This window comes from Protopterus annectens, chromosome 1.part1, assembly GCF_019279795.1.
Source record: "Protopterus annectens isolate FY-2018-M chromosome 1.part1, PAN1.0, whole genome shotgun sequence".
NCBI lineage: Eukaryota > Metazoa > Chordata > Ceratodontiformes > Protopteridae > Protopterus > Protopterus annectens.
In genome coordinates this window covers 1,296,252,829-1,296,278,773 of record NC_056726.1, presented here as the reverse complement: position 1 = coordinate 1,296,278,773, position 25,945 = coordinate 1,296,252,829, and the positions used below count along the sequence as shown (strand labels likewise).

General features: G+C 38.7%; 1 protein-coding gene across 1 annotated transcript in view; it reads right to left on the bottom strand.

The window, feature by feature from the left end:
• LOC122810095 (tubulin beta-2B chain) overlaps positions 1 to 25,240 on the bottom strand; it is a 64,580-nt gene extending 39,340 nt beyond the window's left edge. The window contains exons 1-3 of the mRNA XM_044081574.1: positions 25,075 to 25,240; positions 23,970 to 24,078; positions 23,425 to 23,535 (exon numbers count right to left, since the gene is read on the bottom strand). Coding sequence (XP_043937509.1) covers positions 23,425 to 23,535; positions 23,970 to 24,078; positions 25,075 to 25,131 — 277 coding nt within the window. The 5' untranslated portion in view covers positions 25,132 to 25,240. The remainder of the gene's footprint in view (positions 1 to 23,424; positions 23,536 to 23,969; positions 24,079 to 25,074) is intronic.
• Between the last annotated feature and the right edge of the window lie 705 nt (positions 25,241 to 25,945).

Genomic DNA, 25,945 nt, shown 5'->3' with positions numbered 1-25,945 from the left:
TTTTAGAAGGCTTTTACCCTTACTAACAAAAAGGTTGGGGGAAAGTTGAGGATTCTGACTTCAGGTTTCGGCTGGAACTTTTTCACTGGTTAATCTCTGATCTAATAGTTCTTAACTTTGGATCAGAGCTGGAAATCCAGTATACCTGGGCAATCAGATCTTGACTTGGCATATGCTACAAGATCTAATGCATAATAGTTCCTGGTGTTATGACCATGGACTCAAGAGCAACACAAAATATGTAGTATTGTACCACGCTGGAAGTTACTACCATCATTAGACACCTAGGCATGTGGGTAATGTAATGAGCTCTGCCTTGACCATTGTATATCAACTGTTAGGAAATCTTTATACCTAACCAGGCTGATTATTAAAGACATACCCTCCAGATCCTAGACGTTATTGTCTTCCTCTACTGCTCCCTTATCCGGTCCATAGTAGAATATAATGCTTCCTTTGGCATATAACTGCCCAAATATGTTGCCAATCCTGAAAAACTACAACAATTCCTAAACCGGGAACATCTCATTCCTCACATTTCACACAGTGTTTACAGACCCCCCATCATTTTACTCCATCTTAAACTTTTACATGGTAGTCTCTCCTTGGCTTACAAGGTTATGAAGGATCCAGTCCTGCTTGGCCTCTTACAGGTTTCAAAACTCAATAATACCACCAATACCTGCTCTAAGGACCAGGATCATAGGACGTTACTAGGCTAATGGCCCTGGGTCCCTAACATGCTTATCCAAGAGTTTGCAGCACCTGTCATCCCTCATTGAGGGACACAGGTGGAATTCCTCATACAAATCTGTGGTTTCCCATCCACTCATTAAGGCTGCAAATTAAGAGGGTCAGCGAGGTACTCTGACATGCATGGGAAGTCTATTCCAGAGATGGGGCAGCCTCTGGGAGACAAACCTGTCTCTCCAGCAGATTTTGTTCATGTTGCATATTAATTTTAGGCCTTTCAAGCGGGTAATGCGTGAGGAGTTAAACTTATAGATATGGAGCATCTCTAGTAGGGCAGGGTTCAATATTGCCTTGTAGATGAGACACAGATCACCTCTGAGCAATCTATATGATACTGAGTAGAGTGATAGTGATTTGAGCCTGTCTGTATTGGACAGGTTTTGGAGGCCATGTATTCTCTTTGAGAGACATCTGTGGCCTTTCTAGTTGGTGCAGGTGTTTGGAGAGGTACCTACCAAAAGGGGCATTATACTCAATTACTGGCTTAATGAGGGAGGAGTTGAGAGAAAATAACTTTTCCTCTCCCAAAAGTCTCTTTGCCTGTGGAATAAGCTCACAGTCCATATCAAAGTACCTACCTAAAATATTTTAAAGACAATTTTTAATAGCTGATCAGTATCCGTAAATTCACTTCCGGGCTGTCTTCTCTACACATAGAGAGGGCAAGTAACAGGAGTTTTAAGTGGTAAAGCTCCAAATTGTTCACTGGACTAATTGCCCAAGTACAAATTCACAAACCATTCAATTCAAAATAGAGTATAAAGGATTAGTCCAGAAAAAATCACTTTAGCTAGAAGATCTTGCTCTCTTTCTCGGACACCCACCCTTTGGGAAGAATAAAGACATCTTATTGAGGTTTCAAGTAGTTTATTCAGTTAAGTGTGTAAAATAGATGAGTGTTCTTGTTCTAATACATTACATTCAATAGATCAGTTATTTAAAGCTGGTTACAGATAATGGTGGGAGAGTCCAGGGCAGATAAGAAGAAAATCTGGGAAATGGAAAAACAAGGAGCAAATCCCAAAGCTTAGAGTTTAGTCCCTTATTTGAATATTCCTGAAAGACCCATGAGGGTTTAACAGCTCAGCAGCCTGTGGAACGTCATTCTTAGTTGAGGGTTTTAGTTTTAGTTTCAAAGAAAACATGAAAACACACCATCAACTATTACTACAGAACTTTAAGAAAATACTCACTTGAGCTTCATCAGGTCCCTCTAAAAGGGTGGTTTACACGGATTCACTAGACAATCTCGAAATACTGAAATGTCAAATTTCAGTATTTGAGACTGAATAGTCGAAATCTCACATACCCGAAAACCCACAACCTCAAAAACCACAATCGCGACCATACACACACAAGCACACAAACACATACACCTACCTAACTACACTACAAACAAAACACACACAAACACACCTACCCTGCCTATAAGCAGGGTGACAAGCCCCCCTGCACCCCCCTACTTACATATACTAACTCTGAGGTTGCACTAAACACACAAAAACCACCAGTACACACACAATAAAATCCCTACCCAATACCCTTACATAACCACTTACCTGAATCCCCAGCTAAATCCACAAACTGCACTGTACATCACGACACCACAACAGCAGATTTTAAATTTCCGCATTCGACAAAGTGCAGTTTCGCATAACTGCACTTTCTACTATTCAGTCTCGAAATACTGAAATTCGACATTTCAGTTTGAGATTGTCTAGTGTACCAGGTTTATACTATGATCATTGAAAATGCCTGCTTTTACTAGGCTATCGCCAGACTTTACCCTGTTTTTTTTTTGTATGGATTTGTTTTGTGAACTATATTACCTTTCAAAAACATAAGTTTTAAAACAAATAGAGAACAGGAGAGAGAGGGATGAAAACAGTAAGATATTGGTGGTTAATACAACAGATGTGCTTCCAGCAGCAGCTTAAGGCACTGGGATGAAATTAAGGAAAGAGAAAAGTTGTACCTTTGGGCCAAAAAGATAATACAGGAAGATCAGAATTAGGTACCATATTCTAGCAAAATACTGCATTTCTTGGGCAGTTAGAAAAGAATACAGGGCCACAGCAGCAGAATAAACTGGTTTTGTCAGTAAAGATGAGGCAATTTCTACATTGTCTCAGGATGCCCATATCCAAATGCCTCAGGATGCCCATATCCATGGCAGCACACCCTTTTTATTGATTAGACAGTTGAAGTGAGAATATAAAGTAATGCCAAAGTATCCAGTTTGCAACTCTGGGGCAGTGCCTGTCACTGCAAACTAGCTGTCTTGTGCGCATCTAGGTATTGGTGAAATTTCAACTCAAGGTATTCGTGGCTATGCAGGGCATCGTTAAACACTTGAGGGGAACTAATAAGTAGAGTCTGATGATTTATGAAGCAAGTATTTAGGAACACATCCTGGAATTGGAAACAAATTAAGCAATACTTACTGAAAATAAAGAATTAGCTTGTCAAGAATGATGAAAAGAGGGGAGTCACCTGAATAGCTACTGCCTGACTACTACTAATATTGGTCTCACCACAGCTTCACTCTGCTGGGTTACAATGCTCCTTTGCATCTTCTCTCACCAGTAGCATCAATCCCAAGATCAGAAGCAGGCCACAGCCTGATTGAGGATCCAATGTCTTGTTCCAGATGATGTAAGGATCTGTTGGCTGGTAGTAGCATTTTCCAGTAGGCGCCTTGAATAGCAACTAGACAAATCAGGAAGGTCAAGCACAGATACCCTCATACCAGCTAGAAAAAAAGTCAGGAATCTATGTACTCTGCTCCTTCTCTCACCAGACTGGAACCTATGAAGCAGTTATTACACTTTCCGGTAATCAGCAGTACCCAGGAAATGTTATGCTCTTCTCTCACCAGCAGCAAATCAGAAGCACTAATCCCACGTTAATGACTGTGGGCACACCAGTAACTGGTGGTCTTTGTTTAGGTGTTGCAGATTTTAAAGGTAAGATGGAAAAATGGCTTAATATCCCAAGAGCTACAGTGTGCTCTAAGCAGTTAGATATGAAACAGGGGGTTACTTAAGTTTTAGCTATCTAAATATGGAGCCACTGATTTTAAAAGAACAAGATAGATTGGAAGGGGCAGGCACTTTGTATTCTAGTTCTATGGAACAGGGAGATGGCCAATAAGTTTAAATAGTTGGAGAGTGATTTCACAAAATGATAATTGTGTTTATTCACAATAGCCAATGAAAGAGGGCAGGGAAGGAGATATGTGGTCAAATTAATATAACATAAGAGGCATGTAACTAGAAAGACAGTTGAGTTTAAAAACACTATTGTACCAGGGTGAGAGAGTGGCGAAAAACTTTGTGTGACTCACAAGAGAGCTGTATCCTGTTTTAAATATGCAGTTAAAAGTAGAATACAAGTAAAAGACAGTGTAAAGAAAATAAATTACAATATACAAATAGAAGACAATAAAGTAACACAAAATGCAAAAAAGCAAAAACAAACTATCCTTTAACTCACAGCAAGTTGTGGCAGAGAAAGTATCTGGGTAAATAAACTATCACAGGATTAAGATTTAGAGAGGAGATGAAGAAAGGTCTTGAAGTGTGGCTGATGGTTACACAGCTTCAGTGGAGTTAAAGGAATGGAGGAAGACAAGATCAAGCAGAAAGGAGGACCTTTATACAGCTTCAGCACGGGTATAGAGTTTAGAGGTTTTACAAAGACCACTGGTTTAGACAGCAGTAGTTGTAAAAGGAGGAGTGTGATGAACGGGGTAATGGGCATAACTTTCCTCCATAGCAGTGGGACTGAACTTGGGAGTGAACAGATGTGGGCAAAACAGTGAAGCTCCTGTCAAATAACATTGGCTCAAACATAGTAAATAGTCAAGTTTAGGTAGCAGGGAGTTATGGATAAATGCATGCAGCTTTTTACTTTGTAGTGCTTACAGTTGAACATAACCATAGCATGTGACACAGAGGGTCTGAATGAGTTAACTCTCTCTCATTTACAGCGGGCCATTCTCAGAAGGTTGGCAACACAGGCAGCATGCTACCCTAAACTAAGCAGTTGTAGGATATAATGACAACCAAGAAGAAACCGTTAGGCAGTTCACAGGCATACAAAATGAAGACTTTATACAAAGCATGATTATGACATTTTAGCATTAAGCATGAGCAGTGATGGGATGCTTGGGACTTAGGACATATGTTATATTCAAAATGGGGGTAAGTCAAGGGAGGGTAGCCACTAACCTGGCTGCCATTAGTTATTTCACTACAAAATCATTCCAGGTGAACAGAATGCTGAAGTGAAGGGGTGGACAAAGCAGTGCCACAGGTGGTTAATGAATGGTGCCCATATGATCCAACAGCTTTTAAATGATTATAGGACATATTGCCACAGGCATGAAAAACATCAACATGACACTGTTTTTAGGGCATGTTTCCTCATGGGTTTTTGTGGGGCATTTACAGTTTTGGAGCTGGTGCAACTAGGCCAAGAAGGGAATTCAGTGGTGCTACCATACTCTGATGTTAAAGTCTCCAGATTTGGGGTAGAGTTACACATTGTGAGAGGAGAAACAAACCCTCTACAGGGAGCCATTGTTGTATGACTGAATTAATTAATGAGCACAGGGGAATGATAAAGGGTATTTTTCCACCACAGACAAGATAATACAGTGATCTGATATAATTTCAGGGTACTGTTGCAGAAAGCGGTCAAACTCTTGGAGTAAAGCACTATGTATCACATTCATTTAAAGTAGGTGCTGCACTGCATGTCCAAGGGAAAGGTGCTTTAATATAAATTAAAACATGAGGGCATCGGAAATCAGCTGCATGTAAAACATATTTGCATGGCCAACTAATTTGATGATATTTTCATTACAGCTTTCTCACTGCATATAGCAAGTATATAATTGTCCGGATATTCATACATTAAGAAAATATTAAGATGCTTTGTACAAGGAGCATGGATGCCTCGCTGGGTAAGTAAGGATTTAGTAGATAGGGTTCATCAGAAAAATATGGCAACAGTTGATGATGGAAATAGAACATGAGAAGCTCTGGGGACCTCCTAGATGGCTGCACACTGAGTAACAGCTTAATTGTAGCTCTCCTAGTGTGAAAACAGAAACTCAGAAAAGAGAGCCAGTGAATTTGCCTTTTTGGGTAAATTTTCATTACTGGCTATTAAGTGCACTGCCTGGATGCCAGCAAAGAAGAAATTTAGAGAACTTGAAAGAAAATCAGTCACAAAAGGTGAGAAAACACTGCTGGGAAGAATCCTTTTAGCAATTCAGCAAAAAGCAGTGTATGCCCCAGCTTTGGTGTAAGACATGACTTCTAGTAATTTAGAGGACCAAATAAATGTGCTCAGAGCTGATTAAAATAAATGAAACACTGACGAAGTGTATCAACTCAAATAAGAAAAGGCTGGGAAAAAAATAGAAGCTTTAAACTGATCTTCAGATGAGCTGATTTATTAGATCAAAATGAAGAAAAACTTGAGATGTTTCAAAAAATGGAAGAATTACAGGACAGGGCACATAGGGAAAACCTGAGATTTTCTGCTGTACAAGAGAAATTAAAGGAAGCAAACTATATTATTTTTATGAAAGCACAAATAAGCAACTGGACTGGTATTCCACAGCAAGAGTTGAAAATTGATAAAAGGCACATTGTTTGTATGTTCCAAACCTGGCCATGCAAAAGCAGCCAAAACATCTAATAGTAAAGATACAATACTACCAGTAAAAAGAGTTGTCTGTGGCAGAAGGACAAAGTACTAATAGTCTGTGACAGTAGAGCGTTTGTGGAAAAGGACTACTCACTGCAGACCAGACAGAGGAGTAAATTTATTCCAGCAATCATGGAATGTTGAGAAACAGGTGTGACATTCAAGCTGCTGTATCCAGCTATCTTTGGAATACTTTTTTCTCGGAGGATTAAAGTCATTTTTGGTGAAGAACATGCTAAGGAGGAAATACAAAAGTTTGTCAATAAAAAGTGAGCTATCAAACATAAGGGAACCCTGCTTCTTATTCTTCTGATAATAAAACTTAGAGAGACTATGCCAGTGAAACCTTTCCCAGTGTTCCAAAGGAAAATGTTTGAGAGACAGGAAAAAAAGCACATGGGTTAACTGGAAGAACCAGGAGTACATGGCAAATGAACTAGAGACTGCAATTGTGAGATGCAGAGCAATGGAAAGAAAAACAGCAACCCAGACATTAATGAATAAATGTGGAATTGCACAGCATCAAATCACAGTTGTGAACTAGGGTGGAAGAAGGAAATCTGGAAATACTGGACTTTGAGGATGTGCTCTACCTCATATCATCAGTGTCTGAAAGAAGATTAAGAAGGGGGAGGGGGAAGAGGAAGGAAAGAAGTAACTGAGTAAAACAGTATTTGTTCTTAACACTATTTTTTTCTAAAATATTACATATTGTATACACAGGATGCACTATGCGTCTTAGCATAGATAACCTTCACTATAGGTCAATTTAAGCCTGTGAGTGTAGTTGTCAGTCTGGAACAATTGTGCTATTAGGAGGGTTAAACTTTATTTGAAGAGGACAAAAGCTTTTAGCAGCAAATGAAAAATAAAATAAAATATTGTAATGTATATTTACATTTTATAAAGTAAAGTTTTTTCAGTTATCTTTGTATGCAATGGGGGATACTAAAGTACACAGGTGCCTTTTATTTCCTCTTCTTTCCTCATATTTTAGGTTTAAGAAATGTAGGCACTGCAATGTAAAAAGATAAGAAAGCCTAGACAAAAGAGCCTGATATAAGTAAAATGTATCTGCTTTTTCGTACTTTTGCATACAGGAATGACTGAATTAGCGACTCTGGCTTGAAATAACAGGTTTTAAGGAGAAGCAAGTAAATAAAAGAACACTGAATATAATGAAAAGTTCATTAAAAAAATAAATGTTCACAGTTCATCATGAGAAGCCTGTAGCTGAAAGGAACTGTGTGTCTGATTCTCATGTTTCTATGGACACAATCTGAGAAGGGCATTAAAAACAGAATATTCTTTTCTGTAATGGCTAAAATATAATGTTTTCTGAAATCATTCAAGCTGTTTTCTACATCTGGGAGAGGAATAAAGATAAGATAAAAACAGGCAGCACATAGTGGCAGCAGAAGCACAGGATGCACTATGCGTCTTAGCATGGATAACCTTCACTATAGGTCACTTTAAGCCTGTGAGTGTAGTTGTCAAGTCTGGGACAATTGTGCTATTAGGAGGGTTAAACTTCTTTATTTGAAGAGGACAAAAGCTTTTAGCACAATGGCTCAGGCAACAGAAAGAAGAAAGGGTTGCTGCCAAGCTTAAAGAACCTATAACAAGGAAAACAACCAAAGATCCTGTAGAGATATTAGAATATTTTGGAAGTTTTATGAAAATCTATATAAAGGCAGGGAAATGTGTAAATCAAGAAAAAGTACAAATGGAAATGTTGATGGAAGAATTAAATATGCCAATGTTAGAGGTAGATGAGGCTCGATTACTAACAGTTAGGATAGGAGGAGATAGGATAAAACTGTGATGTATAAACAATCTACAGGAAAGTCTCCATGAATAGATGGTATTCCTGTGGACGTTTGGGAGATGCAGAGGGAAGAAACTGATTAAGGTCTGGAAGGTTTTGCTTAACAGTATTTAAAGGGAGGAGAAGCACTAACATCCTGGAAGAAAGCTGTGCTGGTTGTAATACCTAAAGACGGTAAAGACTAATCAGTTCCAGCTTTATAAAGGCTCATTCTGATCTCTAAACCATAATTATAAAGTGTTTAGGTCTATAATGCCTAAAATAATGGCAAAGATTATGCTTATATTGATAGATATGGATCAGTGTGGTCTTGTGAAGGAGAGGTAAACATTTGACAAGATTAATAGAACAATGATGATCCAAAGGGATGCAGAATGTAAGAAAATACCACTGCTATTGGTAGGTCTTGATGCAGGGAAAGCATTCAGCAGAGTAAGCTGGGATTTTATGAGTAGGGCAATGGAAGCATTTGCATTCCCTGATAAAATAATAATGTTTACTACAAGATAAGAGATCAGAGGCAAAAAGTGTGTGTGTGTATGGGGGGGGGGGTCATTTATGTTTTGTTTGAGCAGAGGAACCAGGCAAGGGTGTCCTCTTTCCCCTTTGTTATTTGCTTTATACTTAGAAGTACTGGCAAAAAAAATAAGGGACTCATAAATTCATGGATAAATTTAAGGATATAGTCAGTATGGTAATCAAGAAATGTTGGCTTTATTTGTACCTGATAAAACTAGAAAAGGTGTTGTGGAACATAACGAGACAGGTTTAATGAAGAAACAATAAAGGCAATAGCTATGAACAATGTACCCCCACACAAATTGGTCCAGCAATACCTCTATTTATGTGGACATGATAAAATGAAGTACTTAAGAATATGGATTAAAAATGATTCTGTTTTGGCAGCTAAGGATATGTGGGAAGTGACTAAACAAAAGAGAATACAAAAAACGAGAAACTAGAAACTGTTTTATGGACATGAAGAGCAAGATACAAACAGTGAAAATGTTTTAGTCCCTTTAGTTTTACACACAGGTCAGGTATATTTTTTATCAACCAGAGAAAAAGTGTGCATAGCAATTAATACAGAGTTGAAGGATTTTATCTGAGAGAGGAACAGGGCAAGATTCAAGAAGGATAAGCTGATCCTTCTAACTGAACAAGGTGGTTTAGGATTACTTGATTTAAAGGGGGATTTTAGAGCTACATAGTTAAGGCTCCTTTACATGGCACAAGCAGAAAGCTATAATTCAAAGTGGAAAGGGATGATGAGGATGATGAAATGGGAAGCTCAAGAAATAAGGAGAGAATGGATTTTGGATGCAGTAACTATGCAAAACATTATATTCATAAAGAAGCAGAAAGTATTCTAAAAACTAAGCCAACACGAAAATGGAGATTCTGCTGATAAGGATGCAATTGGGGGTACAGAGAATAGGTAAGGGGGCTGGAATTTACTGGAGCAAACTGGCAAAGGAGCCAAGGTATTGGGAACAAATAATTAGAGAGGGAAAGGTAATGGAATGGGAAGAGGCCAATAATTTATTTGGACTGCAAACTTGAGATTGTCTTCCTATCACCTAATGACATCAGTGTAGGCAAACAGAAAGAAATAGGGGAATCCTAAGTGAAAGACCAGCACTGGTAGAGGTTTTAGTAAAATCTAGACCAGAAGCTATTAACAAAAAAAAAAAGGATAATCAGAGGAGGTTAGAAAAGATTGGGAAGAGAAACTGGATAAGCAATTGACAAAGAAACAATGGGAGGATATATGTAGGACTCCAAAATATGCAACAAAGTCTGGAAGATTTAGGATCTTTCATTGGAAGTGGTTTGCATACATAGTTTTATACCCCATGCCACCTTCAAACAATTTTTCCTCAGGTAGATTGCAAATGTTGGATGTATGTTGGGGAAGAAAGCGGTAACTGGGAACATATTTTTGGGAGGGTAATGAGTAGGCAAACGTTATAAATTCCCTGTAGCCTACTCTTGTCACACATGCTGGGTGAGCAAAATTGGTGTAACTAAGGATTGTTTTTGAGCTGTGAGACAGAATCAGAATTTTCTGGGCATAGCCTTGCTGAGTTTAATTCTGGTGGCTGCCAAAAATGCAATTTCTAGAAAATGGAAATCAAAGTCTAAACCAACCATCCTAAAAGCAGTGAACATAGCAACAAAGATAAAAAAATCTGTGAACATAGCAACAAAGAAAATAATTTGAAGCAGGATTTTTAGAAAAGGGTAGGAGCAAATTACCTAGACAAATAGAAATTGTGGGAACAATACATGCAGAATGTTTTGGAGGAGGAATGAGGTTTAAGGGATGGCAGGAATTGAATCTGCTATGTAATGTTTTACTGTGAATGACTGTATAGAAGATACGTGATTTTATAATATCTGCAACTCAAAATATGTCAATATGTGAAAATAGATGTATTGATTCAAGTGCAGGAGGGAAAAAGTTAGTGATAGGTAAGAAGAAGTTTGTGCTTTCATTACAGGTCTCAATCTGATGATTAATAGGAGCATAATTAGGATTTATGCATGATCGCCTGTGTAATAAGTGATAATTTAATAAAGATGTTTACAGTTTAAAAAAAAGAGATGGCAGTTATACCGCTCTATGTTAAGTGCCATTAAATGATTTGGAGGCATGAGCAGAGATTAAAAAGCCATTTAAACAGTGGCTAGGGATGAAACTAATAGAGGCAGTGCAAAGGATGAGAGGTTATACATGCCACCTCAGTTAGGGCAGTGGAGAAGATAAGATGAAGGTTCAATAACTTTATGGATAAAGCAATGACTGAATATACAGACATACATGACGAACGCAAAAATAAAGATAAAAACTGAAAAAAACTGTATGATGGACTTTGTCTGTGCAGCTGAGATGGGAGAGTGTATACAGAGGTCTTAAGGACTGCATTATGCTAAGCTCACCTATATATGCTTGGTGAAAGGGTTGATCACCTCTTTGGTGACATTGGACGGGGGATGCAAAAGGACAGTTAATTTGGAGGAGCATACAGAAGGTTCCTGTCCAAAGTGGGCGCTTGCCTTGGGAAAGGTCATTGGACTTCTTAACCAGCCTCCATTAGAAACTGTAAAACAGTTTACAATGCTTTGTTTGTGCTAAAGAGTTAAAGGAATAGCAGTGTCACCTCACCAATGTAATTTACCTTAGATAGACATAATTTAGGTAATCCTCTTTGGCAACTAACCTTACTTACATATTTATTTATCGACCTACCTTTGTTGACCAGGAAAGTTTGACTGCACAGAGTAAAAGCTCCATCACAGTATATCTATACTGAGTGAGTTTCAGTCAATTCTCATAACAGTTACACTTCTAACCAGCTCTAAATTCCTGCAGGAAGTAAATGGATTTACACTGTAGAAGGGAAAATGTTGTAAAGAAGTTTAGCTTTCTTACATTTCAGTTCAGAAAGTTTTTTTTACAGGAGTTCAAAAGATATAATTAAGCATATAGCTGACAGCTTTTAAGAAATTATGTAGAAGGGGAGATACTAGTAATGTAAAGGAGGGTAGTAATAACAGTTTATATGAGTGAGAGAGCAGTGTATAAAATTAGTTCTGACTAGGCTGTCTATTCCGAACTGTTCTATCTAGAAGGTTTATAAGTTAGATATACAGGGAATGCAAAACATGAGTAGAGAGGTGGCTGGGGGGCAGTTAGAGAATACAGAGTGCTTACAAAGGGTGTGAAAATGGATGTAATCGAATCAAGTGCAGGAGGGAAAAAGTGATAAGCAATAAGAAGTTTGTGTTGTCATTACAGGTCTCAATCTGGTGATTAATATGAGCATGACTAGGATTGGATAAGGTGTTGGAGCAAGATTTTACAGCTTGGGACTTTGTCATTTTTACTTGTGTGGGAATGGCTTCTCAGAGGTTAGAGAAGCAACAGGAGTATTGAGTTCCTGATGAATTACTAGCCTTACTGCTGCGAAGTAGAAATTACCAGAAGAGCGGTCTCGTGAAGTGAAGGGCAATAGTGTATTTTAAACGCAGGACATTTTTCAGGATAAAATATCAGTTTGTATGCTGCAACAGAGTATTTTGGGTAGCTGAGAAGCTAGCCAATTCAGCTGTTTCAAACCTTGACAGCGATAGGTCTGGTGTGCAGTGTTGGCAGCAAGTTTAGCTAATTTGTTGTAACAGGAGGCTAGTTTCAATTTTAATGCACAGTTTAGGTTTGCAAAGATAGATGAGGCATATAAGAAGGTTGGAACCAAACATGAGACTTTTTTTTTTCCTTGCCAGGTCTGTAATGTACTGTTTGGCCCTGTACTGGGAACCAAGTTTCTGGTGTCTCTTAATTGTTTGAAAAACACGTAAATCAAATTTAAGACGGTCATCTGTTATGATGCCCAGCAATTTAGTATGTGGTACTAATGCAATTTTAATATTATTTGCAAATGTAACAAAAAGGGTTGTTTTTGATTTAAATAATGTTATATGGTGAAGAATATTAGTTTCATTTTATTGGGATTGAGGGTCAGGTTTAAAATTTTCAGCCAGGTTTCAAATGAAAAGAAAGAAATTTGGATATTGTGGGGGGCTGCACATATTAAATCGGAGTCATCTGTGTATTGTACTGTTTTTACTTGGTCTGTGCCAGTGTAAAGCCTGTTTATAAATATATTAACTAGAAGGGTCTTAGTATAGAGCCCCGAGGGACACCTACTGCTTGTTGCCTTCCATCCAGATAGATAACTAAGGAACCATGCAAGGGAGGATGGAGAAAGACCTCTAGAATAGAGTTCAGTGAGTAAATGTTGATGTGATACAGTGACACAAGTTTTGGATAAGTCTAGGAACACAGTTGACACTAGTGTATTATTGTTCCTATGCTGGTTTATAGTTTTGGTGAAGTGAAGGAGGGTGGGGGTTGTACTATGGTGGAATCGAAAATTATGTGTTTCGGAGAGAAGATGAATTCAATTTAGATGTAGAAGCTGAGCATCAATACATTTTTGCTAGTATGTTGATAGGGGAGAGGACTGTGATGGACCTGTAGTTAAACTCTGCAGATGTGCTGCCTTTGCATAAAAGCATAAATGATTTTTCCAGATGGAAGGAACATTATTTTATTTTTTTACATTTGTTGACTGGGAGTGTCCGACTGGACGTAGGTCCATTTTCAGCAGAGGCCCAGGGAGAAAAGCTCCACAGTTAAAATAAACAGACAGTAGTTACATTGGATTACATAGCGATTAACAATTTAACATAGCAATTTCTTACAACATATTTACAGACGAAGAACATAGTACATCAGTAGACAACTAGAATCTTTATCTGTGAAGTACATAACAGACATTAACAAATGTTACAATAAGAAGTTCCTGCTGTATAATAAGTACTAGGCTTAACAGCATCTGAGCTTGCTATAATCAAGGTAGTTAGTGGAGTGGAAAGGTAGTGGCTGGATGGGGTGGGTGATATTAAAGTGGGGGTTGCAAGGGCATAGCCAGCATGTTTTTAGGTGTGCTTTTAGTAAAGTTTTGAAGTGGGTGCATGATGGTACGGAGGTAATTGTGGGTGGATGGGAGTTCCATAATTTGGCTATGGTGCAAGAGAATAGTGCTTCACCAGCAGAGTTATTGGCTTTAGTGATGTGCAAGTGATTTTTGTTGATGGATCTTAGTGGTCTGGTGGTGTGATAGGGTTGGAGTAGATTCTGGAGGGATGGGACATTTAGAGGATGGTTTACTAGTTTGTGTGTGAGTGAGAGTTGATACCACTGAAGGAGGTGAGGGAGTTCAAGCCAGTCTAGTTCAGCAAGTGAGAGACAGTGGTGACTACGGTAGGATGCCCCTGTGGCGAATTTGGCGATTTTGTTGTAGCAGGTCTCTAGCTTGTTTAGATCGCATTGCCTTAAGGTTGGTATATATTGGAGAGGCATAAAGCAGGGTGGAGATAAGGTGGGAATTTGCTATTGAAATCTTTGCTGCTTTGGTGAGAAGTTGCTTATTTCTGTATAACACTCCTAGTTTTTTGTGGACTTTATGGTCATGGATACGTGAATGTCAAATTTTAGTTTGCTTATTTCCACTCCTAGTAATTTGGTGTGTTCAGTTGGGTATATAGTGGTGGTGTCTTTTGCTGTGATGTTAAAGTGAAAGTTGTTTTGAGTATGCTTGTTGGGTTGGAAGAGGAGTAGTTTAGTTTTGTTTGGGTTGAGTATTAATTGGGCATCGGATAACCAAGTTTCAACAGAGGAAAAGGCTTCCTGTGTGACTCTGCAGTTTGGGTAGGGACTGGGCTGAGCAGATGATGGTTGAGTCATCTGCGTATTGTACGAGTGTGCCATGTTTGGTGGCAAAGGCTAGATTATTGGTGTAAACAGAAGAGTAGGGGTCCAAGGATGGATCCTTGGGGAACCCCTATGGAGACAGGTAGTTGGGGAGATATGTCATTCTGCCATACAACAGATTGTTGGCGGTCAGACAGGTAACTCTGAAACCAGTTGGTGACTGATTGAGAGAAGGATAGGTTATTGAGGACAGTTTGTGTGGGACCATGTCAAATGCTTTAGATAGGTCTAGGAAAGTAGCAGAGGAGAGATAGCCATTGTTTTTATGCTGAAGGATACTGTTAGTAAAGGAGTGTGAGGCAGTGGTGGTGCTATGGTTTGGTCGGAAACCATGCTGAGTACTGGAAAGGAGGTAGTCTGAGACCTGAGAGTGTATGCATCTCTCTAGTATTTTGGAGTGGAGAATAGCTATGGGGCGGTAATTGGTTAGTTCTGTGGAGGGTCCGCCTTTGTGGAGGGGAATTATATGTGATACTTTCCACAGTGTGGGAACATAATTTTCCGACATATCAGTTAATCAAGATGGATACTGGGTAGGCCAGAGCATCAGCTGCAATTTGTAGGTATTCACTTGGGAGCTTGTCTGCTGCTAATTTGGTGGGTTAAAGTTTAGTTAAGAGTTTATGTTGGAGGTAGGTACAGGAGAAAAAGAGAAGGCAGTTGGGAGATTACTAGTTGAAGGTGTGGGTTGGAGGGGAGGGGGGTTGTGTTGTTTAGCTAGTGATAGTATGGTCTGGGTGAAGTGTCTGTTGAATGAGGTAGCAATATTTTCTGAGGAGTGAGGGATGTTAGAGGAGGGGTACTGACTTTACCTGGGTGTAGGATGGAGTTTATGGAGGACCAGAATTGTTTGGGACTGTGTTGTGAGGAGTCTAGGGCGGACTGGTAGTATTGGAATTTGTCCTGTTTTATTAGCTTTTTGACTCTATTGCGTAGTTCTAGGAATTTGTCTAGTTGAGGGGGTTTTAGTTTTGTGCCAGTGCTCCCAGACTTTATCCCTGTTTTTCATTTCTGACTTAGTGGTTTTCTGTAGCCATGGGGAGGGTTGTGCTTTGGTTCTGGAAAGTCTTATGGGGGCATGGTAATTAAGGATGCTCAGGAAGGTAGTATTAAAACACTCAACTGCGTCATCAAGACAGAGGTACTTTAGAGGATGCCAAGTTACATTCTTTGACAGATGAGATAAATGTGAGTGGGTTAAAGTTTAGTTTATGTATTTGACGGTAGATGACAGGTTTAGCTTGGTATAGGTATTTTTTGAGTAGGAATGTTGGAGAGTGAGTAGGAATGTTGGGGAGTGATCACTGAGGCTATCTGATAAGCAGCCTGTTATATATGACTGGGGGCTCTTACTGACTAGTATCCAATGCAGGGTAGTGTGCTTGCTGGAGTTTTTATTTATCCTGGCTGGCGACTGGACTAATTGGGTGAAGCCATGAAGGTTTACATGATGGGTTGGATGGTTGCCAGAACAGGATTGCCAGTCAATATTGAAATCACCTAAAATGATAGTTTCTTGGGGAGATGGTGGGTAGACCAGCTGAGGAGGCTTTCTAGTGGAGGGATGTTTTGGCCAGGTGGGAAGTAGCATCCAATTATGTTGATGGTTTTGTTTTATTTTGAGGTCGGTATATATTATTTCTTCATTGCCTATTTGTGGAGCTGAAGATTTTAAGATCTGGATGTTTAGATGCTGTTTAAACATTATAGCTACACCGCCTCCTTTGTTTAGCCGGTTTACTCTTAGTATGCCGTAACCTGTAGGGAGTATTTGCTCACTGGTAATGTGAGGTTTTAGCCATGTTTCTGTCAGGATGACTATATCTGGGGAGTACAAGTCTACGGTGGCATGGAGTTCATGGACTTTGCTGGATACACTTCTATATTTAGGCTTAGTAGAAGGAAGTCACTTGGCTTTCTATTGGCTGTAATATGGGAGAAGTTGTGGTTTCTAGTCTGATTATGATGACTGGGGTTGGAGATGGTAGGGCCAGGGTTGGGGTGGATGTCTCCACTTAGGGCTAGTTTTGATATGCATGAGGTTATTAGTTCTCAGTTTTTAATGTGTTTGTTTATAAACATTTTGGATGTCCATCTATATCAGATATCATTATGTCATTTAATATTACTACTGTGATTAGCTGATATGAAAAAGCAACTAATTCAAAATTTGTTCAACTGAGCTTGCAGCCATTTAAACTGCACCCTTGGAGTGTTGTGCTAGTTGATTCTGAGTCATGTATGGCAGTCCTTAAATGTTGCATGCCTATTTTAGTGAAGCAGTCTAGATTTCTGCACTGGCATACAAAATGAAGCAGATCTATGGCAGACCATATGGTCTGATAAGCTAGCTACAGTAACACAATATTGGTCTGTGGAAGACTGCTGAGCTAGCTGATATTGGAGGACAGTGGTAAGACAAGGGACAGACAGATAACACAGGAAACGGGCATCCTATCTTGGCAATGTTGCATGGAGCATAACTATTTTATTGGCGAGCATGCACCAAGTTATTGACCCTGGCCCACCTCCTCATTAAAGCACGAGTTAAAAGGTAACGGGTAGCAAGCTGAAAGAATGCGACAGGTTCAGTACAGATCAAGGATAGGTGAGGTTTGCATGAGGAGTTGCAAAACAATTTCTTGCTTTTTCACAGTGTTTTTTTTCCCCAAGTTTCCACCTTCTTCAATGGGAGTTAAACCTAAAGGAGGGAGGAGAAGGGGGGGCTAGGTTTATGTGGTCACAGTCATGTGGACATGATGTGGGAATGCAACAGGCGGCCAGTTAATGGGGGGGGGGGCTGTAGAATGATCCAGTCCTCACCAAAGTGAAGGACTACCCTGAGGTGTTATAATCAGAGCCATAGCTGGTTCATCAAGCATCTGGTGCCTCTTCCCAGTAGAGCACCCCCACACCAACAACTCTTCCAAATGAAGAGTAAAACTAAATACATAAAATATGCTACAGAAAAATGAAGGAACTGCATTTCTGTACTTGTCAGTCACACTCCCTAACACTGTACCTGGGCAGTTGTCCCCTTCATTCCACCCTTGCTATATTACTGGTCATATGAGGCCTTAGCCAGCCTCCTTTGAATACTGAGAGTCTAGGATATGCCATTTGTAAAAGACAAGTGTTTAAATTAGAAGTATAGGGATAGATATAACCATGTTTTGGATACAGGTTTGTCTGAATTTGCTTACTGGAAAAGTCCAATTGGGAATTTAACCCCATTTCAGTGGAGGCCCAGAGAGAAAAGTTCTATTGATATTACAAATTAACTACATTTATAAGCAACATAAAATACAACATTAGAAATAGTTCAAGTAACCCTCCTTAAAATCCTGCCTTTTATGCATTTCATGTAACCATTAACATTCAGATTTAAATATTGAATAAGAATAAACAGACACAGAATCTGGTTACTTCTAAACTCATGACTGTGGCTATTTAAACTCCTTGGTTTGTTTTGTGAGATCATTCTTTGTCATGTGTTGTGCGTCAACAAATATGTCTACTTCAGGCGGAGGGAATCTAAGCGCCCATACACAGTGAAGCATGTAGCAGAGCTATGCTCTCTCCCTTATAAAAATAAGATCATCCTTGCTGGCCAGACAGACCGAGCAGTGCAGTTATCACTATGCCATGCAGGTTCAGATGTACACTATATTTCACATATTTAACTGAAAATTCTGTTATGAAGGCTAACAGGTCCTTCCTTCGCTATCATCCTTGGACAGTACTTTCAAAAAGGTAGTCAGTTCTACGATTCTGGATCTTCACTTTAATTTATTGTGATTTGATCAGGTCATCAATAACCTGCTCAGGACAAAAGCACACTTCTTAGGACAGACTGAGGATGATCCATTACTGCAAAGATCAGCTTACTCCCAGAAATATTCTATTACCTTGCGACCGCTGCATCAAAGTGAAGCCTACAGCAAGGCTATTCAACATTTTAAGACCGCCAATGTTTCTTTGAACTTCTTTTGTAAGGCATCTTTGCTCTGCAACTAATTTAATTTCCCATTATATTCCTCATTTTATAGTTGTGAGTTTGCAAAATGAGAATTATAGGTAAGCAGAAGCAATTTATCTATTTAGAAGAGTGGATACTTAATTACATTATGCTTTGATTACATAATCATGTGCTAATTTTCAATCCGAGGTGTTCCACCTGAAAGAACTAGTTGACATCTTGTCTTTGTAATAGGCAATAATTGCACTACTGATATATTTAGCTTCTAAATACAATAACCAACCATAGGTAGGAGAGTGGCCTAATGGTTAAGGTGTTTGCCTTACAAACATAAGGTGCAGGGTTTGAGCCTCACAAGGGGTAACTGGCTAGGCTTAAAATGGCTTGCAAGGGCAGTTAGCTTAGTACTAACCTATACATTATCGTATGAAGTGAGGCATTGTGGGTTTGGTCCTTCATGATGTCTTGGCAAATGTTTTCATCTGAGTAAAAAAAAAAAAAAAAAAAAAAAACAAGTCGCCATACTTATTAGCAAAATAAAATGCAAAAACACACTTTCTGCACCAAAAACTGTATAACTTTGTATCTTCTACGGCAAGAAGTTACAGCCATCTCCAGGTGTTTGTTACTTACATTTGCTTCTGACCATGATCAATACATTTTAAACAGGATATAATGAAGACATTTATACATTTAATCCATTTTATTTAAAATGTAAAACTCCGCCCCTACAACGGTGTAACAAAGTATCTTAGATGCTTGAATGCAGGCTGGCATGCCTAAACATAACCAGTGTATATATGTCAGCCACTTCCATATGGGGCTATATTAAAACATCAAACGCTTAAAACAGCAAACAATATTTCATCGACCCTATTTCAGCGAAAGCTGAAAATGTCAACACCTCAGAACAGCGATTTCTTTCCATGGGAAAGAAATCGCTGTTCCAACAAGAAAAAAACAGTAAAAATTCCAAACACATACACGTACCTTAACCCTAATTCTACTCCCCGAAAAAGTACACAGCTGAAAACACATACGCACATAACTCAACCATACATCTAACGCAAAAAAAGTAAACATTTTAAATCATATGCACTTACCTTAACCCGCACCCCAACCCTAAAGTCAGTAACTGTTGCACATTTAAGTAAACAGTTCCAAACACATACACACTTACCTTAACCCTAATTCTGTCCCCCCAAAACAAAAGTAAACAGCTTAAAACACATATGCACTTAACTCAACCGTACATCTAATGCAAAAAAAAAAAAAAAAGTGAACAGTTTCATATATATGTACTTATAACCTACACCCTAACCCTAAGGTCAGTAACATTTACGCTCGGGAGCTATACTGGATAAGGGAATCTGAGACCACACTACAGTGCAGAACACGGCAAAGCAACAAAGCGGTCAAGCGACTTCTTTCCCAGGGAAAGAATTCACTGAACAGCTGCTTCGCTGTTTTGCCTGTTCGCTCTTTAGGTGTCGATGAAAACGCATTCGGCAAAATGCATTTTCGTTGTTCTAATAGGAACCCCTTCCATACACACCCCAAGTTATAGGACATACTCCAACAAATGGTGACAAACCCATTTTTCAAGTTGGTCTCTTTTGGTGGCCCACTGATCTCCAAGTATGGTAAAATTTAACCATGCATAACAATCCTTAACATAGATTTTCTTTGTCTCTTTTGTTATAGTCATAATTCAATATCAAAATATCCATACATTCTCCAACATGCACCACTGTAATCTCACATTACTAAAATTTGATTTAAAAATAAGTTAAATTGCATTTCAAATACACAAAATTGCTATCAAAAGATAGTGAAGGAGTAAGTCTGAAAAATAGTATTTCCATAATCCCACTCTTATCACCCGATAGGTCACGGTTACATACAGAAGAGGTCACTATTAGAGAAGTGGAGCTTTGACCATAGTAGCATCTGACTTTCTCCTTCTCTGAATATGACATGAGACAAAATCACTGCATTCAAGACACAATGGTCACATTAACAATATATGAGCATTTGTGTTTTTAGAAGAGGGAATATACCCACTTTCATCTCAATAATTAAAAGTATAGCTCCTTCTACTTTAATTCTTTCTGAAGTGCCTATAAACCTACTCAGCCTTGCCTGGTTTATCACTTTGTCTCAGGTTTATATGCATCTCCTAGTCTTCTTACTAAAGTGTCCTTTTCCCTCACTTCACTTTTATTGCTGTTTTGTGCTATTAACATAACTGTTCTGGTAGGAAAAGCATATGCAAGTCCATGTTTGATGATCCCCTTGTCATAGATTGTCATTTCTGTGCCTGCATTCATACTACTGTATATTTTAGTATCTTTCAGTATCGTTTGATGTTTTATTACAAAATATGGTTTATAATGATATCCCTTGTTTGATGTTTTATTACAAAATATGGTTTATAATGCTATCCCATGTTGCTGTTATCTTCCTAGATCAATGTTACAAATTATAAGACTCCCTAGCTGAAATGTAAATGAATGTAGCACACTGGAGACCACAATTTTCAATATGCCTGCAACAGTTAACTATGTATCCTAAATCTGGTATTCAACGTGAAATTCAATCTGTCATTTCAGGCCAAAGCACGTGTTCAAAATATGCATTCCTTTCCTATATACTACATATTACACTGACAGATTGCATATTGAATGAAGTTTACTTAGAACCCATGCTGATTTTTCTATGTAAAGATAACTGAATCATGGTAATTAATGAAAATCTCACTTAAGTGCATCATTTTTCCCCAGTTTCTTCTCATGAAAACTGGGTTTTATTTTTTCAAAATTCACCTCTTGAAAAATGAAACTTTATTTTTTATAAAGAACCATAAATTAAATTTCAGTCTATACCACTTGCAGATTATTTGAAGTGTGTGCATTGTACTGCTACTTCTGTGATAGGCAAAGGCAAAATATTTGTCATTAAGCCACCAAATTATAATTTGCAATGTCGATTTCATATACATTAATAGAAAAGAAATCAAGCCATAAGAGTTTCCATTATTGTCAAGCAGTTGTTGCGTCTTTTGGCTTTTCCCGGTTAGGGGTCTCCACAGCGGAACTCCGGTCCGCTAATGATTGGCAGTAGATTTTTATGTGCCGAGTTGCCAGCCCTGATGCACAACCTTCAACGAAGGTATGCCCATTCACGCATGTCACCACGCAGAATACGGTCTAGCTGAGAATCGAACAGGACGTCTTACTGTGAGGCAACAATGCTACCGCAGCACCACCACCGCAGTTATCCCCATTATTGTCAAGCAGTATACATCTTAAATTTTATTCACTCCAATATGCATCGTTCTCAATTCCTGCCTTCCATTAAACCTTATTACTTCTCTTGAACATTATTATGTGAGTATTGTTCCCACAAATTCTACTTCTATGAAATTTTCTCCTTCAGTTTTCTAAAGTTCTCATTCCCAGTTATTTTACCTTTTACAATATTCAAAACTTCCATTAATGTCAGTTTAGATTTTGACTTCCATTTTCTAATAACTGCTTCTTGGCAACCAACAGCTTTAAACCCTTTGCTGCCTTACCATTCTAGACGATTCAGAAGCTTTAACCTAGCTCAAAAGATATATTCCTTACAACCATTCGTTCCCTCAACATTTCTGTAAAAGTACTCTAGAAGGAACATTTAAGATCTGTTAAATCATTAAATTTCTAAAATTCATATTCTCATTTTCTTCTCTTCCCAGGTACAGTTTCCACTTTTGCTGTGTACCTGAGGAAAAATCCTTTGAAGTCAGTTTGGGTATAAGATACCTCTACAAACAATTTTATATAGAAATCGCAAACCTTCTGGATTCTGTCACATACTTGTGAGCCAAACAGATTTTTTTACCATTGTTCTTTTATAATATGTCTTTCTATTTTCCCAGTCTTTTCTAACCTCCTCTGACCAATTCATATAGTTATATGCGTTATTTTATACTCCCTACTAATTATCCTTTAAGTGCATGTTCTGTTCTAGACTTTGAAAGCTCAACCACACTTGTTTTTTTCCCCTTACCACCTTGTTTTTGCCTATGCAGTGATATCAATCTCCGATAAAAAAGACCACCTCTAACCTGCAGTCCAAACTCTTGCTTTTCCACGGTTACTCTATGGAAAAATTATCTGAATACCTTGGCTTTACTAATTTCCTGTAATAAATTCCAGCCTTGCCTACTTCCTATAACCCCACTTGCAGACCACCTTATTGTTAAACTCTCCTTTCTCCATTCCTGTATTGGCTTAGTTATGGCAATCTTATCTGCTACTTTGAATATTCTGTACAATTGTTACTATTCTTTTTAAAGACTTGCATTCAAAATCCTAGCCCTCTTTACCTCTCGACAACCCCCACCATTTCATCCTCACCCTTTTCTACTTTCCTCCTCTGTTTGATAAAAATATGCCTAAAACATCTTGACTGCTTTTACCTTACATTTCATATGTATAATCAAGAGCTTCCATGGTAAAGACAAATATTGCAGGGACAGTGGAGAACATCAAAGGTGCCACTTATCACTAAATGCCAGCTTTGTCTTTTATAGTACAGCAGCAAACAATCTTTTCATTGCAAAGTTTCTAAAACTAGATTTGACATTAGGTGATATGCCAATTAGCTTACCACGTCACTGTTTGAAAAAAAAGTAATGTGATGTGATGCTAAACAATATTACAATCTACTTACAGAAAATACAAATCAAGTGGCATTTAAAATTATTCATCATTTTTTTTTTTTATTTTAGAAAAAAACAAGAGTAAAAAAACATACCAAATACATAATTGTCTGGTCTGAAAATCTGCCCAAATGGACCTGATCTAACAGAATCCATGGTTCCAGGCTCCAAGTCAACAAGGATGGCTCTGGGTACATATTTACCACCTGTGACAGAGGAAATAAGCAAACATATTAGTTAGGAAGTGCAGAAAGTGGTTACAAATTCACACTACTGGGATCAATTTGTTTCCTCTTCATTTAACTTGAATTTCTTTACCTATTGGACTTTTTGGCAAATGGATGAGGTGTGCAGCACACCTACTTCTCTATAAAAAATTAACCCAGGTTTAGCTCTAGGTTTCACCTGTGCACAAAAATCGGTATGTGATTATAAAGAGATACAAAAGGAGTTCGAATTTTTTAACTCTAGATTGTGTCAAAGGAAATGGATTCCGGAAAATTTTCTTGAGACGTGCCCCACTATAGCTCTCAATTTCTTTGCTCAATAACCAGGGAGATATCAAAAAATAATGAGAGAGAACGGTCTAAAATCAGGGACAGTCTTTAAATGTTACTTAGGTTAATGGAACATAAATTACCAGAGGCTTCGTTGTAGTACACATTTATTCTTTCCAGCTGTAAATCGCTGTCGCCATGATAACTGCCTGTTGGATCGATGCCGTGTTCGTCACTAATCACTTCCCAAAACTGAAATGCAGAAGAAAGGGGGTGGAATGAAATTAGCATTCAGGAGAATGCAGACTTTTAGGAATATTCAACAACATTTGACAAAAATCAGCTAGCAGCAAGGGCTGGATGTCGTTTAAACTAACCTTCAAGTCCCCATTGTCTGAGTTCAGCACTTGAAATGCCTGTCGTGGTTGGTGGCTAACTAACTGAGCAAGAGACACACCCTTAGCACCACTTCATTACATTGCACTGCAGAACGACTCAGCTGCTGAAGATGACACATACCCACACACCACTGAGAAGCAGAAATGACCCTACTATATGATGGCTCCCTCTAAGTTCCGTATTGATGCCTATCAAACTAGTGTGCACAAGTAACATCCATCATGGATGATCCATGTAACAACATGCTCTCTAGTACATGCTAGCTTCATCCAATATTACCTTGCTGCTGGAGAAGCGTTTGCAGTAGCATCTTTCAAACAGTGCATTTCTTTATTAGCTAAGCCTAAGAAAATTACCCTTCAATTTGAGAATTATATCAGTCTACTTTCTAACAGTCGGGATTCTTGTTAAAATATAGCAGAAGAGAATAAAGTCCTTATTAAATGCAGAGCGAAGTGAGACTCGTTTATACATCTCGCATTCTTCCGCAGTCCACTCCCATTCAGCTGTTGAGAATGTGCCCTTCTCGACATCTTCAAGAAGAGGAATGCATCGGCAGTGCCCTAGTTTCACATTATCTGCACCTGTCACCCATAGCACACTGCACAAGAAACATGCTCATTTACATTACACGTTCTCTCAGGCTTGTATAATATGGACAGCACCCAGCTGCACAATTTAAACATAAGAGCATGGCATTTTTACATTAGTTAAATACGAAGCTAAAAGCAGCCAAATTCGCTGTTTACACCGTCATGATGAACTGTAACCTAAGGATACTGTGGGCCACAGTATATAAAGCAATGTATTAACAACCATTGTCACTGGTATTCTTTAGACTATGGTTACCTTGGCTCCAATCTGATTGCCACATTGACCTGCTTGGATGTGCACGATCTCTCGCATGATGCTTAGGACGCGTCTAGCTGGCTCCGGGTGCCTGGCTACGTCTATGGAAAGTTATAACTACCCCGATTCTTGTCAGCTCTCCAGCTAGCAGCTTACGAGCGCATTTCTTATATGAAGCTGCGCGGTCCGCGCCCCATCAGCCGCCGAGGAGCTGCACCCGATTGGATGATGTCACGCTCACTCCCTCCCCCTTACTTAATCTTCGCCGACACCTTGCAGACTCTAAATGAGGGACTTAATGACCACACCTTGATCTACTGTATTTTAATAAGGACACTGTAATGATTTATACAGAGATGAAGAGAGAACGTTTTTATTCAGAGAGAGAGAGAGCACCCTTTCAGTTTCGCCATTTATTTACATAAAGTTAAGAAAGGGAAGGCGAATTAGGATACCTTAGCCTACATCGTTTTACTCATCCTATCAATAGGTTGCATTTATAATCTAGTGTGTGTCAAATAAGTGCTATTTTTCTCCGATAGCTTTGTTTGACCCACGCCACACTATCTTCGTAGACGTTATGAGATTTCGTTTTTCCTAATATGTAATTATTACGGGAGGAATCAAAAATGAGCGTATCCCATCCCCCATGAAACATATTACAACAAGTAATGCATTTATAGTTACTCAGACTGAGATCACCATTTACCAGGTTACCAAATGTGCATAGAATACAGGGTCCAGAAGAATGTAAGGACAACACATCTTTTGCACCAGGAATTGCAAGTCCTCCCCAGTTTAAGCAATCCAGTCAACACAATGACTAGACCAGTCAACAAGAATTACTTGGGATATATCATGCTTGTTTTGC